General features: G+C 33.9%; 1 protein-coding gene across 1 annotated transcript; it reads right to left on the minus strand.

The window, feature by feature from the left end:
- Positions 1-11,513: 11,513 nt before the first annotated feature.
- Positions 11,514-18,196, minus strand: SPP1 (secreted phosphoprotein 1). The gene is made up of 7 exons (XM_051965378.1): positions 18,102-18,196; positions 17,456-17,541; positions 17,307-17,348; positions 15,572-15,652; positions 15,077-15,118; positions 13,729-13,989; positions 11,514-12,387 (listed from the first exon to the last, which is right to left on the minus strand). The coding sequence occupies exons 2-7, from the start codon at positions 17,510-17,512 to the stop codon at positions 11,926-11,928; spliced, it is 945 nt and encodes a 314-aa protein (XP_051821338.1). The 5' UTR covers positions 17,513-17,541; positions 18,102-18,196; the 3' UTR covers positions 11,514-11,925.
- Between the last annotated feature and the right edge of the window lie 229 nt (positions 18,197-18,425).

Below are 18,425 nucleotides of genomic sequence, written 5' to 3' on the forward strand. Positions count from 1 at the left end.
AATAGAATACTTCCAAGCATTCCTGATGAGAAGATAAGAATTGTAAATAACTTTGAAGCTCAAACTTGGGGTTCAAAAGAAGCATAAAAAAGTAAAAATAAATGAGCAATCATAAGGGGATAAATAAGAATAAATTGTTTATAGTCTTATATGGCGAAATAATACTTGTATCCTTTCATAACTCTATTATCAGGATAATTCAAGAAGTCTCTATGTAGACAGAAGGCTATTCATCCTTTATCTTTTCTGTGTATCTTTTTTGCTTCGGCCTTTGTAACCAAACTCTTCAAAAAGATTTTCTATAATGAGTGCCTCTACTTCTCTCCTCCCACTCTCTTCTTCACCCCTTATAATCTACCTTATCTTCCCACCAAAATTTTTCTACAAAGTTACTAATTATCTCTTAGTTGTCATTCTCCTTGACTTGTCTGTAGCTTTTAACATTGTTAGAACTCTCTTCTCCTTGATACTGTTCTCTTTAGCTTTTTGGGCACTTTCTCTCATAGTTTTCTCCTCCTTTTCTGACTGTTCCTTCACTATCTCCTTTGCTGGATCCTCTTCCATATTATGCCCTCCAGTTGTAGACCCTCAGAGTTCATTTGTAAGCTTTTTTCTTTTCAAGTGAAGTATATTGACTTCACTAAGTTATTTAATCAGCTCCCACAGCTTTGTTAGGACCTCTATACCAAGACCACCCCTCTTCACTTTTTGCTATTAGGAGACACCCTATTTTCTTTTTTTCTTTATTAAAGCTTTTTATTTTTCAAAACATATGTATGGATAATTTTTGCAAAACCTTGTGTTCCAATTTTTCTTCCCTTCTCCCACCCCCCAGATGGCAAATAGTCCAATACATGTTAAACATGGTAGAAATATATATATTAAATCCAATATATGCATACACATTTATACAATTATCTTTTCACACAAGAAAAATCAAATCAAACCTGTTAGGATTCTTACAAAGTGATAAGTCAGTTGTCTAATTTTAGCACCATGCTTAGCGGTTCTCTACTTGAGAATTCACACCTTTCACACCTTTAAGAGTTCACACATTAGTTCACACATTAGTGTTTGAGATTCACAAGTCAGGAACCCACAATCCCACTTTTTCAGAGGAGAAGTCAACCTTTGAGTTCACATCTCTAAAAGAGCATATAAAAGGATAAGCATTAGAGACTTTGAGAGATGGAGAAAGCAGGAGTCAGTTGAGGAGACTGAGAGCCAGGATTCAGAGGGAGCTGGAGGTTGAAGCTGAAGATGGAAGAGAAAAGGGACAAGCTGCAAGAGCTCTTGGAACCAAGGAGGGAGATAGGCCTCTAAGAAAACTAACTGGGCTATTTTGAAGGAGACAATAAAGGACTGAACTTTTAACAGCTGGCTGCATTTGAGTGATTATTACACTGAACTGAAACTAAGGCTGCTTCCAGAAGCCCCCCGAGAAATCTGCTCCCAGAGAAGGATCATATTTTAGAAAAGAAGAACACTACACAAACCAGAAAAAATGAGAAAGAAAATAAAATGTAAGCCAACAACAACAAAAAGAGTAAAAATGCTATGTTGTGAATCATATTTAGTTCCCCTAGTCTTCTTCCTGGGTGTAGATGGCTCTCTTCATCACAAGACCATTGGAACTGGAGACAGCCTATTTTCCAGAGCTAAGGTCCAATAAGCAAGCTTTCAGATATCTCAAACTGGTTGTCCAGTAGACATCTTAAAAATCAGTGTATCCCAAACAGAATTCATTATCTTTCCCTTAAACCCTTACCACTCCCTCCCTCTTATTATAGAAGGCAACACCATCATTAGGCTCACAACTTAGAAGTTATCCTGAACTTTCCAGTGATATCTAAGCTATTTCCAAGATCTGATAATTTCACTTTTGTAACATCTTTCAAATATACTCCCTTTCTCTTCTGACATTGCTACCTCTACAAGCAGGCCTTAATCACTTTAAGCCTGGATTATTGCAATTGATTGTTGGTAGGTCTACCAGTTTCAAGTCTCTCCCATTCCAATTCATCCTCTATTTATTTAGTCACTAGAGTAATTTTCCTTTAATGCAGGTTTGATCATCCCCAAAACACAACTCAATAAAATTCAGTAGCTTCTTCTAGGAGCAATTATAAAGTACTCTGTAGTCAAATGCTTTTATAACCTAAGCCTGTTTGTACATTTTCAGTTTTCTTACTTCCTGAGACATATTCTTTAATCCAATAAAATTGATCTGTTCCATGAATATGACACCTGACACTCAATTTCTTGGCTCCAGGCATTCTCTCTGGCTGTCGCCCATACCTGGAGATGTTCTTCCTTCTCCTTTCTAATTACTGACTTTCCTGGCTTCCCTTAAGCCCCAGCTAAAATCTTGCCTCCTATGAGAAGTTTTCCCTAACCCCCCTTAATTCCAGAGTCTTCTCTCTGTTGATTATTTCCTATTTATGTTAGATAGTTTGTCTTGTCTATATTTATTTCTATGTTGTCTCCCCAGTTAAGTAAACTCCTTGGGGACAGAAACTGTCTTTTGCCCATTTATCTCTTTTTATCTAGCCAGCACTTGGCACATTGCCTGGCACAACATAGGTGCTGAATAAATACTGCCTCCTTAAAGGGAAAGGAATTATCTTACATAATCAGCATACACAATTAAAATCCATACAAACAAGGAAGAATTTGGGAAGAATGGTTAACATTTGAACCTCACTCTCATTTGGACCGCTTTAAAATACTTAGGAAGTGGGGCAGCTAGGTAGTACAGTGGATAGAGCACCAGCCCTGAAGTTAGGAGGACCTGATTTCAAATCTGATCTCAGACACTTAACTCTTTAGTTCTGTGACCCTGGGCAAGTCACTTAACCCCAATTACCTCAGAAGGAGAGGGAGGAAAAAAGCATCAAAGAAATACTTAGGAACTGTGATCAACATAATGACCTTGATTCCATCAACTAATGATGAAACATGCTATCCATCTCTGACAAAGATAGTTTCTTCTCCGTCTCATTCTGTCTTTCTTTGTCTCTCTGTTTCTCTTTCTTTCTCTTCTCCTCCTTCCTCTTCTCTCCCTCCTTTCCCCTCTCTCTGTGACTCTTTGTCTCCCTGTCTCTATCTCTCTCTTCCACTCACATGGAAAGGGATGAAAAGTACCTTTATGTTAGGTGATCTAGGCATGCTCAGACAAACTTCCTTGCACATTTTTCCTTGTTTGAATTTTGCCTTCCAGGGATTTCCCCTGTGCTTAAAACAGCCAATGTAGGATTATATACAATTCCTTAAGTCCCAACTAAAATCTTGCCTCCTACAAGAAGTCTTCCCTAACCCTTATTAATTCTAGACTTCCCTCTGTTGATTATTTCCTATTTATCTTATTTAGTTTGCCTTGTCTATAGATAATGTAGAAATAAAAATCTCAATTATTACCTAATATAATAAAATTAAGAGCATTTTTGCTAAACTTCCTAAGCATCTCTGCCTTTCTCAATCCACAAACAAAAGAAAGAGCAGTAACGAAGAAAACTGGCTTCTGTCTCAGACCTAACCTGGTCTACGGATGAGCTTTCCAAACTACATAGAATTCTCTTTACAGTATCAATTTTGCACCATCCAATCTTAAATGTGAAAACTATCCTGGGTGGAAACTCTTCCAATGATTTCCTCAGTGTGTAAGGCCATCCAACTAGTGTCTTCACAAAAGTGTCTTTTTTCACACATTGCATACCAAAATTCTCTAGAGGTCCATCTAATAGTCTGGACATGCTCTTTAAATATATTGTTGTTGAGTCATTTTTCAGTTGTGTCTGACTCAGTGATCTCATTTGGGGTTTTCTTCGCAAAAATACTGGAGTGATTTGCCATTTCACTCTATTGTCACCTCGCTGCCGAACTTTACGAATATTAATAAGCCTGAAATTGTAGGATGGAGACAAACTATGGAAGCTTTCAAATGCTAGCATTAGAATTTGTATATTATGATTGTGGCAATAGAGTGACTTGAAGCAGATGACTGATGTGATCAGACCTGTGTTTTAAGAATATTAATTTGGCATCTTTATGGAGAGTTGGACTAGAAAGAGGAAATTGGAATCAGAGACCAATTAGAAGGCTATTACAATAGCCTAAGAGAGAAGTAATAAGAATCTGAATTGATAGGATGGTACAAAATTCTAATCATTTCCTCTTTGCAAATTAGGCTTTTTTTTTCCTTAAAAGATATTGAAACCAAATATAGACTTGATTTGTTTATAGAAACTAATTATTCAGGCTATTGACTTCACTTATTGGTAGAATGAATATGAAATAGCCACAAGTCGATCCATGCATTCTCTGATGCTTAATTGATGGGAAATGGGCAACTCAGGCAAGGGAGCTTCATGCAGGTGAATGAATTTGGTCTGAGTTTTTATTCTGTATCCTTGGGAAATATCCTTCTATCTTGATTAAATATCTCTCTTTTTAATTAATTAAGGAATGACTTACTAGTTCTTACTATTTTGATACTGATCTAATATTAAACATAAACTACCAGGGGACTGGTCTGAGTTAGATTCAACCTAGAACAATTGGCATGATCTTTTTGGTTAAGAATTAAATTATTTTTAAAAAGGGAAAAGGACCCACATGTGCAAAAATGTTTGTAGCAGTCCTTTTTGTAGTCACAAGGAATTGAAAACTGAATTGATGCCTATCAGTTGGGGAATGGCTGAATAAGTTATGGTATATGAATGTTATGGAATATTATTGTTCTATAAGAAATGACCAGCAGGATGATTTCAGAAAGATCTGAAGAGACTTACATGAAGTGATGCTAAGTGATTTGAATAGAACCAAGAGAACATTGTATATCAAGAGAATATATAACAAGATTATATGATGATCAACTGTGAAGGATGTCATTCTTTTCAACAGCAAGGTGATCCAGAACAGTTCTAATGGTCTTGTAATGTAGAGAGTCACCTGTACCAAGAGAAAGGACTGTGAGGACTGAGTGTGGAGTGAGTGAGTGTTATTATTTACTTTTTTGTTTTCCTTCTCATTATTCTCCCTTTTTGATCTGATTTTTCTTGTGCAGCATGATAATTGTGGAAATATGTATAGAAGAACTGCTCATGTTTAACATATATTGGATTACTTGCCATCTAGGGAAGAAGATGGGTGGGAGGGAGGGAGAAAAGGGAACGCAAGGTTTTGTAAGAGTGAATGTTGAAAACTATCTATGCATGTGTTGTGAAAATAAAAAGCTTTTTAAAAAAAAGAATTAAATGATCTCATTGAAGTGTGGGATGGGCAGTACAATGGAAGATGAATTCTGATTGGCCTTAATGCTTCTGATGCTATTTCTTTTGGTAATACCTACAAAAAGGACAATTGAGGCATTACTTATCATTTGGAAATTAAAGAGTAAACTACTTATAGCCTTTTAGCAAGAAGAGACTAATGTAAATATTCTTTGAATCCATAAGTTCTTGAAGATAATTGCAGTGAACTTTTAGACTCACAAGCTGTGTGTATATAGGCTTTCCAACCTGATAGTTTAATTTATTTCCACCAAGTTCTTCTAGGAGATTTTCTCAGAACTCAATTTGCTTTTAAAGTATTCTGGAGGACATGTACAAAAATATTTATAATGCTCTTTTTGTGGTGGCAAAGAATTGGAAATTAAGGGGATGCCCATCAATTAGGGAATGGTTGAATATATCGTGATGAATGAATATAGTGGAATTGTGCTATAATAAATAATGAGCAGGTAGATTTCAGAAAAACCTGGAAATACTTACAATAACTAATGTGATTCTATAAGTTGATAATTTTGTATGGTCTTTAAATGATGTTATAAATATCTAAATGATTGCTGGCATAAAAAAGGTTTCCCACCCCAGGTCTGGAATTATATATATATATATATTTAATCTCATGATGAACAAAAACAACACTTGCTTAAAATAGATTGTGAGATAAATTACAAGAAAATCACAGATAATCTCAGATAAGTACAAATAATAAATCTTGTGAAGCAGTTACTATTTGGAGTTTTAATTATGTAACATAATTTGTTATTTACATATGCAAAATAATATAAAATAATTGGGTTTTCAACCCAATAGAAATATGCAGTTTAAATTCAAATAATGTAAGCATTCCACAGGACTCATTATTTCCACTAAAAGAGGCATGCTATAATATATAACAAATACTTCCACTACCCATTTTTCTAAAAAAAAAAGTCTTACCAATTAAAAAAGATGAAAGTTGCAATTTCAGCTTGTCACATAATTATACAGCTAAATGAGTATGACAGTCCAGAGGAACAGTAAAAAGTTTGCTACCATGATAAATATGAAAATATGTGTAGAAGAATTGCATATATATTGGATTGTTGTTGTCCAGGGAAAGGGAATGGGGAGAAGGGAGGGAGAAAAAATTGGAACACAGGATTTTGCAGGGGTGAATGTTGAAGACTATCTTTGAAGATATTTTGAAAATTAAAAGCTGTTATAAAAAAAATTTAAATTAAATATATCAATAAAAAACGGTTTACTACCAATTCATTTAATGCATGAACACTAAAGGTGTTCATCCAGTACCTGAGATATTATTGTCCTTCATACTGAACTGATGAGTCCTAAGGATTCTTTAGTTATAATTCTTTAGACGAGACAAAGAACTAAGGGACTCTGAAAGTGTTGCTGCCTTCAAAATATAAATAGCTAGACCTGGCATGAATGGGGAGGCTCCTCAGTAGGCTGTTAAAGTACCAGAGCATCAATATCCAAGATCAGCCAATTGGTCAATGAGCACTTATTAAGAGTTTATTATGTGCCAGACATTGGGATGCAAAGACAAAGGAAATCCTCTGCTCAAACTAAAGAGCTCACAAACTAATGGAGAGATATGTAAATAATTATGTACAAAAGATACACAATAGATAAATAGGAAAGAATTAATAGAAGGAAGACACTGGAATTAATCTTCCCATAGGAGATGAGATTTTAGCTGGTACTTGAAGGAAGCTAAGGAAATCAATAAACAGAAATAGGGAAGGAACAAACATAACCACAAAGAGATCAGGATTACTGGCTTGAACAGTATATGGGAGAATTTCAAGGTATTAGAAGACAGAAATTGTATGAGTGATAGTAGGTTATAAAGAGCTCTGAACATTAGAGAATTTTGAATTTGAAGCTAGAGGTGATAGGGAGCCACTGGAGTTTCTAGAGAGTGCCCTGTGCTTCAGAAAAATCATTTTGTGAGTTGAATGGAAAAACAGTTGGTGTAGGGAGAAACTTTTGGCAGGCAGATCTACCAGCAGGCAATTGCAATAGTCCAGGCATGAGGAGATGATATCCTGCACCAGGGTGGTTGGTAGAATCACAAGGGAGAAAGAGGCAAATTCAAGAAAGGTTGCAAAAATGAAATCATCAGGTCTTGGCAACATAATGGAAGTGGGAAGATAATAAGGTGTCAAAGATGATTCCTAGATTGTGAGACTGGGGGGATTAGGAGCATGGTAATGCCCCACCAATTGGGAATGATAAATTTGGTATTGGAAATGCTGAATTTAAGAATTCTACTAGACATCCAGTTAAAGATAATTGGAGATGCAAATCTGGAGACCCGCAGAGAGGTTAGGGCTGACTAAGATTTGAAAATCATCATCTTATAGATGATTAGTGAGTGTGACCAGGATGAAGGCCCAGCAGAATTGAGAAGGAGCTGTCATATAGGTAGGAAGAAATCTAGGAGAGCATATTCTCCTGAAAACCTAGGGAGAAAATAGTATCAAGGAGAAGGCAATCGACAGTGTCAAAACCTGTGGAGAGGTCAAGAAGTAGGAAGATTGAGAAAAGAATATTGTGATTCAGAAACCAAGAGGTCACTGATAACTTTGGAGAAAGCAGTTTTAGTTAAATGCAGTCAAAAGTATTGTAAAGAATTAAGAAGAGTGTGAGAGAAGAGAAAATGGAAGAACTTATTGTAGATGGTATTTACAAAAGGTCTAGCCACAAAGCAGAGAAAATTTATGAAATAAGAGGAATGAAAGGATCATATGAGGACTTTTTGAGGATTGGGGAGATATGGATAATGTTTTCATTAGGGAAATAGAAAATATACAGGATGAGATTGAAGATAAGTGAGAGAATGGTGCTATTAGAAGGGGTAGTCTGCAGGAGGAAATGGAATAGAATGGGAATACTTTTGCAGGTAGAGGAAGTTTACCCTGATAAGGAAGATGTCAGACAGGTGAAGGAGCACATAGTGACAGAAGGCATCTGCACTCAGATATGAGATGAGAAGGAGAGGGAAAGAGGGACTTTTTGGTGAACAATCTCAAATTTTTTTGGTAAAATAAGAGACAGCATTCTTAGCTAAGATGGGAAGGGAAGGAGAGCCATGGACCGCTTGAGAAAGAATGAGAAGGGTTTTTTAAGAGTCCCTCTGGAGAGTAATAATGAGTTGATAAAGAAGGTAGGGAAGGATTGCTTAGCAGTAATAGGGCCTATTGAGATTATGTGACCTATATTTACAGTGGACCCAATCAGAATGATCAATTGACTTTCTTCATCTTTGTTCATGAATCCACCATCAGTGGATGGTAGGTATAATTCAAGGCTGAGGCATGGAAGGATTAAAATAGGGGCGAGGGGCAGGGACTCAAGATTATAGCACTCTGTACAATAAAATTGGTTCTTTGAGAAGTTAAAGTGTGGAAAAAAAGGAAAGAGTGGCTAATGCTGGGTTGGGAGGGAAGTGAGGAGTCAAGGGACTAGAGGTCATGGTGTTGACTAAAAGTAGGATTTAGTATGGAAAAGCAGAGATAGAAGTGGATAGCCAATAGATTGTGTGAGATGAGGAAATTTCAGAGTTCTTAAACATAGAGGTGGGGTATTTGTAAATGAGGGCAAGATAAAGGAGATGAGATGAAATGGGATTGCTTTGTGTGTGTGGCTGGAAGAATAGTTCATGCAAAATGAGTAGTTTGAGGACCAAAGTTAGAAGATTTGAGGAAATATCAATATGTATTTTGAAGTTCACTAGTATGAAAGCAGGAGAGAGATTGTGATTCAGGTAGTATACTTATTGCAAAAAGAATGGGAGCTAGAATACTATAATACTCCCTTTTTTCTGTTTTATTAATGTATATTTAGAGACAGATCATTGTAAAGATTGCCTTAGTTACAAGCCAGACATTTTCTTTCATGTAATTATTTTTTTTAAAATTTGTTCTTTGGCCTACTCATTATTTAGGATTTCACTGGAAAATTTCTATTTGGGTCTGTATTTTTTAGCTTGTGTTCTTTAATTCTAATAACTATTTTTATTGGCTTATGGTCTAAAAAGAATACCTTTATTATTTTTGCCTTTTTACAATTATTTCAATTGTCTTAGGAAGATTCTGAAGATTACCTGGCAGGATAATATATCAGTCACTAAACTATCAAGCCTTCAAACTGTATTGCAGAGAGCACAACTCTGTTGGTCACATTGTTAATTTTTTCTTTGTAAATTTTCTATTGTAAAATTTCTTTTACAAATTTAGAGGCTAAGGTATTTGGATTATGTAAGTTTAATATTAATATTGGTTTGTTGTTTATAATTCCTTTCAGCACAATGTGTTTTTCTTTTTTCTTTCTTTTTTTTTTTTTTATTGTAGAAGTTTGTTCTGTCTGAGTCTGATAACATAATTTCAACTCCCGCTTCTCTGAATTCACCTGATCCATAGTAAATTTTGTTCTAGTTTTTCACTTTTATTCCATTTATATCTTTGATTCTTAGGGAACTTCTTGTGAACAACCAATTATTTGAATTTGCTGCTATTCTTTTTTCATTTATTGTATTGTTCAATATTGAACATTCACATTGAAAGTTATAAGAGATAGATTGATATTTTCTTTCCCTTGTCTTTAATAATGATTTCCTCCTCTCTGGTCTCTCCTCCTTCCTCCCTATTTAGGACTCATGATATAACATGTGTCCTTTGGAATTGTGATGGATTATTGTATTGATCAGATGTATTATGTCTTTTGGTGTTAATTATCTTTAAAATGTTTCTGTTAACTCTTGTTAATTTCATTTTGCATCAGTTCATACAGTTCTTTCCAGGTTTTCCTGTTACTATCCAGTTTATCATTTCACAATAGTATTCCATCACATTAATGTACCACAACTTGTTCAGTTATTCTCTAATTAATAAACAACTCTTCAGTTTTCAATTTTTTGCCACCAGAAAAAAGAGGATTCAATTTTTGTACAGATGAGTGCTTTTCCTCTTTTTCTTTAATCTTTTTGAGGTATAGACCTAATAGTTCAACTTCTGGGTCAAAGAGTATGTACAGTTTAATAGCCTTTGGGGCATAATTCAAAATTTCTTTCCAGAATGGTAAGGCTATTCATAGCTCCATCAATATTGCCTATTTTCCCACATACCTTTTTGCATTTCCTTTTTCATGAACTTTACTAATTTGGTGGGTATTGTTTTAATTGGCATTTCTCTATTAGTGATTCAGAGCGTTTTTTATGTGACTATTAATAGCTTTGATTTCTTCCTCTGAAACTGCTTATTCATATCCTTTAATGATTTATCAGCTGAGAAATGCTTTTTATTCTTGTAAATTTGACTTTAAGTATTTTTAGGAATGAGACCTTTATCAGAGAAATTTGCCACAAAGATTTTTCTGTTTTCTACTTTTATTCTAATTTTAGTTGCATTAGTTTTCCTAGTGCAAAAGTTTTTAAACTTTATATAATCAGAGTTATCCATTTTATCTCTATCATTTATTATATGTGAAATATCTATCATTTATTTCATCATGAATTCTTTGTTTATCCATAAATCTAACAGGTAATTTCTTCTAATTTGTTTATAAAACCATCATTTATCTCTAATCTTCTTTTTTTCATTTAATGTTTATCCTTTTTTAATGAATAAATCTCAGATTTGAAAAGTGTTTCATCTTTGGATTGCATCCTGAGCTCCTTTGCTCTTTGGGATATATTATTCTATTCCTTCTTTTTGTTCCTGCTTAGTATAGAATGTATAGCCATGAGTTGTTCAAATTTCCTTTCTTTATATGAAAGACTTTGTCTTTTCCATTGTAAAATTAGTTGTTGTCATGTACTGTAATTTTGATAATCTACGATATTGTGGCTGTACTCCAAATATATGAGATTTGGAGTTGTAGGCTGCCTTGATTGAAGCACTTTCCTTCCTACTCACCCAACCATGTCACTCCTACCCTTTTGGTTTCTTTATGCAATTCTTTTCTTCGATGTTCCACTCTAGTGTAATTAACAAATGTTTCTTTAATCAACCTGCTCCCTCTCATTAGAACTTATTTTGTACATGTTTTATATCTAATTTTCTATTTACATGTTGTTTTCCTCCAGTAGATTGTTTACTCATTGAGGGCAGGACATGTTTCACTTTTGTTTGTGCTGGACACATAGCAGGATTCAGTAAATGCTTGTGGAATCAATATTCACCAAGCATATGCGATATAGGAAATAAATCTTTGCTCTCATTTTATCTGAGAATTTTTCTAACATTTTATTTAAAATAAAATCACAACAAAATATACATTGATTAAAAAACAAAAATGTACAGTATCATAAAGGTAATATTTCACTGATATATGCATAAACCATTTTCATTTGCCTTTATATATTCTCTTCAAAACAGAAAAATAAACACTAATGTCCTTTTCAACTAAGAAATGAAAATGAAAACTTTAAACTTTCATTAACCTGGTTGATACCACTTGACTAAAACTAGAAATCAAACCCATTATGTTTCCAAATGCCATATAGACATTTATTTACCCAGAAAGCTTAGAAATAAGTATTAGAAATTCTCCTCTCCCCTCCTCCAGCCATACTGCAATATTTTTATTTTTCTGTCCTTTCTAAAAGCACAGTTGAGCATTCCTCCCCCCATTAATGAGTTTCAAAAGATGCACTATCAACTTCATGAGAATGAAGTTTCAGAGGTTTAATATTTTCAATACTCTTAGGGTCACTGACTAGATGAACTTCTTGGCTGTGATATTCTTGGCTGATTTTGCCAACTTGTTGTTTGTGAAATTCTTGGCTATCTCTGTCAACTTCTCGATTGTGAAATTCTTGGCTGACTTTGTCATTTTCCTGACTGCCATGTGAGTCACTTTGCTGCTGGCTGTCATAAATATTCCGTTCAAGTTGAAAGCTTTTCAATTGCTCATGACTATGGGTTTCTACACTGTATTCATCTGCCTGGCTGGCTTCATTACTCCCCTGGCCATTACTTTCCCAAGATGAAACCTTAGGAAAGGTTTGTGAGAGAGGGATCGCTTTGTGTGTTTTTTCAGATTCGTAGCTTTCTATTTGGGATGTAAGATCTTCTTCTGTAACATCATGCACCTGTGTCAAAACAACAAAGAAAGATTTCAAATTATTATTTTCTTCAGTGAACTTTTGTACCTCCTTTCCCATTTGACCAATTCTACTTTTAAGGAGTTCTTTTCTTCAGTGAATTTTTGTGCCTCAGAAAGATTTCAAAGTTACAAGTGCATCTGAACCAATCAATCAGTAGTTCATTATGGATCAAAAAACTGTCGCCTAAGATAGAAAAACAAAAATAAAATATTTTCTCTCCTTTTGAATCTCTGAATTTTCGCTACCACAACACAGTAGCTTCCTAACTCAGGAAGTTCACCTAGTACATATACTGGTAGTACATTTTGCTCCTACAGCCCCTTCTTCTGATTGGCTGCTTCTTTCCAGAATCAAGGAAAGTATAAAGCCAAATCTATCTTCATACCTCTTCAGGCTCTACTCCTGACTCTAGAATCTTTCTATAAGGACCTTACTCTCCCTCTACCTTCTTCACCTCTCTTTTACATATTATCTCCCCTCCTTATAAAGCAAGCTTTTCAAAGGCAGGGATTGACTTTCTATTTACATTTGTATTTTCAGCTCTTAGTATACTGGCACATAATAAGAGCATAATAATGTTTGTTGCCTTAACTTGCCCACCAGGACTTCACATTTCATCAGATAAAATAAAGGACACATATAGGTATATACAAAAACAAATTACAAAATTATGTTCAAGGGGAAGGATTGTACTGGCAGTCCTTGGAGAAGCAGAAAAGCTTCATGTAGAAAATTAACACTAAGCTTCATCAGAAACAAGGGATTCCAAGAGATAGAATTCAAAAGGGAATGAATTTATGCCACAGGAGAATCTATGACGGAAACTGTTCAATGACACCAATATGGGTGAAGGAATGTTATATGTGAAGGACAGCAATGCAATCAGTTTGATTTGATCATTTAGTGTGTGAAGAGAAATAATGTAAACCATTTAAAAACACTTTCTGCACAGCTCAACTTGGAAACTGATTTATGTGTTTTATTTTTAGATTTTTTTGAACTTAACTTTTTTTGGTTGAATATGATTGTCCTACTCTAGAGACTTTTCTCCCAAAAAAGTCTAGATGGAATAAGGGGTTTGGGACCATGATTTTTAAGTAAAATGTGCTGTGTTTGACAAGAAAAAGTATAGAAAGCTTTGAGATCACAATTTTTAAGTAAAAAGTATGTAAGGAAAAGTATGGAAAATTATGTGGATTTTCCAAAAGCATTAAGTAAAACATTTTAAATAGTAATTTTGATATTACACACTGCTTTCATTCGTTTCTTATTTCCTAAAGAGAAGACTTTTTCACAGCCATCTAAAATTTTTGTAAAGGGAATTACCTGTTCTGATGATCTGTAGGGTACTCCCAATTTTGACCTCAGTCCATAGGCCACACTATCTCCTCTGCCACCATTATCACCTCTTGTTGGTCCATCAGGTAGAAAACTTGGTGTTGCTGGGGTATCAATAGGAAAATCAGTGACTACCTCATTTGATTCATCTGAATCATCAGAATCAATACTTTTATGTCCCTCATCTCCATCATCATCATCTTCATCATCGATGTCATCTGGACTTTCATTGGAGTTTCTTGGGAGCGTCTAAAAGCCAAAAGAGTTTTTGTGAAATTTAAACATCTACATAAATGTTAGCTACTAAATCCTACCTGAAAATTCACATCATAAAATATCCTCTTTTCCAAAATGATCCACAGTTTATAAATTTTGCAAATAAATTATTTTGGTATACTACTACTCATTTGTTTAGATAATTGAAATTTTACTGAATATATATGCAGATATATTACTGTTTTTAAGCATCACCCGAATCAACCAGTTAATATCTATTAATAAGAAAATACATTTGTATTGACACTTCTCATTCCATTGGCTTATTTAGCTTCCTCATCAGGAATTCATGGTATATCAAAATGGTGATATAAAAAAAAAGCTACTAGGGGCAATTGGGTGGCACAGTGGATAGAGCACCAGCCTTGAAGTCAGGAAGACATGAGTTCAAATCTGATCTCAGACACTTAACACTTCCTAGAAGTGTGATCCTGAGCAAGTCACTTAATCCCAATTGCCTCAGCAGCAAAAAAAAAAAAAAAAGTTACTGTCAATGTGATAAAAAAATAATTGACTCAAATATTGCTTTGACATGTTAACAGCTCTAATGAAGACAGTATTTATAAACAATTTGGAAATGAAAATAACAATGTAAACAAAATATTGATTTGGTTATTGTTTAAAGGCATTAGTTTGTCACTTGATGAATATGAGATTGTGTGAATTTCTAGTACTTCAAACAAAGTTTTTAAGCCTGATATTAATGAATCTTTCCTTTAGGACTAAATAGATAGGAAATATGTTTATTCCTTACTGATGAATCTTTTTGGAAATATGTGATCAAATTTTACTAGTCAAGTTTGAGATGTACTTTTGAATCAATACTGTCTAAGCATTAAGCTTTCATGCCCGACTTTTATGCCAACTCTGCACAAACAGATCCAATGTATATAATACTTTAAGCTTTACCAAATATTTAACCAGTCTAGAAGGAATTTTTTAGTGTATTATCAGAAGTAGAGTATCTAGCCCGGTCTAATTAGGAGAAAGAAGCTTTATAATTTTTTTTACACCCATTGAATTCCTTGTGTTGGGAAATGTCTCAAAGTTGAGTACTAACCTCTTGTAAGTCTTCTGTACTTTCTTCAGAGGACACTGAATTCTAAAAAGGAAAAAAGTCAACATGGAATAGATTATCTCTTTCTGACTTTGGCATTCAAATGAAAATTTTTATTCATGAGTATGAAAATGACACATCTTGTATAATATAACACAGCAGGACATCCATATAATTTATCCATATGCAAGATACTTTTTAAAAAAAAAACACCTGTTATTTCATTAATATGGAGGATTCTGGTAGGAAACATACACTTGTATATATTATAATGGTTATTTATATGCATGTTTTGTCCCTTGTTAAATGTAAGCTTTTTGAGGGCATAGATTTTTTTTTGTATCCCCTGAATTTAGCACAGTGTCTCCCACGTAAAAAGGAATTGATAAATACTAGTAAGTTGATTAGTTGGAATGATAAGTAGATATGTGCATTTGTACACGTACACAGAGATAAACACTTGAGTTATGCATTTAATCATAAGAAGTTTTAAAATACCTGTGTAGGTAATAATGTTTGCTTCTGGGAAGGATCAGCATTCAGCCATGTTGCCACAAAATTTGGATGTTTGCTATAAAGCTATAAAAAATGCAAATCTATCATTATTAAAAGGGAAGCATATGCACCTACAAATGAATTAGGAAGCTTTAATAATATGAAATGCATAAGATTTGAAGACATAATTATTTAAGAATTCTGTTATCCTTGTTTCTTCCCTTCAGGACATTTTTGGTAACAGCTTCTTCTTTGCTAAATATTCCAATTCACTGACCCTTCTTTCAAAGTTTAACTAAAAGTAGAGATAACTTTAAATAATTTTGTTCTTCATATATGCTCTCTCCATAGAGAGTTGGGGTACCAAATATATCAGTAAAATTACATTTGCTATGTGCCCCAATATTTATATGGAAAATCCTAATGATTATGATAGGGATGATGGTAGTGATGGCGACAGAAGGAAGAACTTTAAGTTTATTTATTCACATCCCGAATATCATTTCCACCACCCAGGTAGTAGTTACAGCTTTAAATCTGTTCTCTTACTTTTTCCAATCAAGAGTACTTGTTTGGATGCTTCTTTGCCTTCTTTTATGTTTTCTGATAATGATAACCTTATCTGGCTAGAATAATCTCTAAAAATGCTGGCTTTTCTATTTTATTATGATTTCAAATTATCTTGTACTCAAGAATTAATTAGGAAAAAGCTACATGTTAAAAAATTCTGTTGATTCCTTCATTAAGCAATAATCGCAATGATCCCAGGTAACTCGATGTTGGTTCCTACTCCATCTAGAATTTTACATTGTATTATACAGGTTTAGTTTCCAGGGGCAATGCATGTTTGTTGTTGGGCTCAGTTTAGGGCAGTGGTTCTTTAATTGTGGTTTAGAGAATACTGCCTGAAATCCTTTCAGAGGATCTGGCAAATTCAAAATCAGTTTTTATTTCTAATATTATAAATATTCATAAATATAACCCACATAAATAAAAACTCTTTAGACAGATCCTCAGCAATTTTTGATAGTGTACAGATACTGAGAACAAAAATTTGAGAACGACTGATTTTGGAGACCAGTTGCAAATAGGGTGCTATCAATCTAATAGTAAAATGTATATGATTTGTATTGATGCCCATTTTACTTGGGAAATGTGATTTGAAAGCAAGTTGACAAGCACAATAGACATAAATGTTGGACAGTGGACTTAGCAGCAAACATCTAAAGAGATATTGCATATGCTTTTGTCCATTCATCTAATCTTATAGACTAATGTCAGAAATGTATTTTAAACTCTGCTTTCTATTAGGGACCTCAAACAATGGATTGAACTATTTATAAAACAATATCTTGGCTCACAAAAGGGCAAGTCACATACTTAAAGAGGAAGGATTCATGAATCATTGTGGTCCAGAGAATTATTTGCTATTTTAAAAAGGCCTAGCTTGGTTTTACAAAACCAAAAGAAAAGAAAAATTTTGTAGTCCTAAATAGATGTAGTCCTTAGCAGGCTTTGAATGTAATATGGCAAAGAATGTGACAATATTTTATCCTTTTCCCATAAATCTAAAGTAAGCTTGGTAAAAGTTAATGCTCATTTATTAATAAGTTCAAATTAATAGGAGAAAGTTTATTATTTTGTCAGCAGATATAATCATAATAAATATTTTACACAGTGAATTTTGTAAAAGTTGGTATAAGAGAAATTAATAAAAAGATTTTTGAAGGAAACTCACCTGCTTTTCTTCTGAGCTACCAGAATTGATCTGCTGCTTCACCTTTGAAGCAAGAAAGATGAAGAGATTACAGTACAATTTTATTTCTAGCACAGAATATACACGATTGGTTCAGTTTAGCTATGTAATGAAATGTAATATTTACTTACAGGTAATGCAGAGACAATGCCAAGTAAGCAGAAGCAAATCACTGCAGTCCTCATCATGGAGTCTTCCTCAGTCTTTCCAGTGATACCTTGTAATACCGATTTAATCACAATGATTTTATATTCTGAAGTCGCTTTCCTTTCTATTAACATTTAAAACATTTTTGCTCTTTTCAGTTGAAATCTGAAAAGGAGTTCTAAAATCTTATGTCGTTATTTTTCTCTGTTCCTGACTGCCAAAAGGGAATTAAAAAACTGAGCCATCCAATACTGAAAAAGCATGGATACATTTTACTATTCTATAGTAGTTTTAATTCTCTACTTTAGAGTTATTCTTAGCTAATATCACTAGATAATCATTTAAACTTAACATGAATAGGATCCAAATGCCAACCATATATGCACTACATATCTTTCTCTAAATATAAGAAAGACCAGCCACAAAATTGTTTTTATAATCTTTTCAGCTTGCATTTTAAAATAACATAAGTAAAAAACCCTATTTACATTGTTTCAGCCTAGCTTTAAAGTATGATGAGCTTTTATAAGAGATAAATAATTCATGAATTTAGAATAGCTCCATCTAATCACCCAAGTGGAGATTTTAAGAAGCAAAGTGATAAAGCAAACAAACAAAAAATATAATTACCTGAGCTGGAGTTTGGGTCAAAAGGTGCAATTAGCAAGAAGATTGTTCAGGTCTCTCTTCAAGATGCCCCTCTTCACACTGTTCTCTTGTTGTGACCAGCTAGAATTTAAATGCTGTCCCAGATCTTATTAGCCAATCACTGAGAAGTGGAGAAAAATGTCATGAGTTTATGCCACTGTCCAGCCCACCTTCTCCCACACTTTCCTTCTGGTTTTGTGGTTTTTATAAAGCAAATACAAACTACCCTATAGTTAAAACATAACTTACATACTCTGTAATTTCCTAGCAGTTTCCTCTGAGGGTTTAACACATCATCATATAAGA

This window comes from Antechinus flavipes, chromosome 6 (genome assembly GCF_016432865.1).
Source record: "Antechinus flavipes isolate AdamAnt ecotype Samford, QLD, Australia chromosome 6, AdamAnt_v2, whole genome shotgun sequence".
NCBI lineage: Eukaryota > Metazoa > Chordata > Mammalia > Dasyuromorphia > Dasyuridae > Antechinus > Antechinus flavipes.

Excerpts from the sequence above, each read along its gene's own strand:
- SPP1 (XM_051965378.1), bottom strand. The coding sequence starts at position 17,512 with ATGATGAGGACTGCAGTGATTTGCTTCTGCTTACTTGGCATTGTCTCT. Across the intron at positions 17,349-17,455 it reads GCATTGTCTCTGCATTACCT|GTGAAGCAGCAGATCAATTC; the intron begins GTAAGTAAATAT and ends CTTGCTTCAAAG. Across the intron at positions 13,990-15,076 it reads GTACAGAAGACTTACAAGAG|ACGCTCCCAAGAAACTCCAA; the intron begins GTTAGTACTCAA and ends TTTGGCTTTTAG.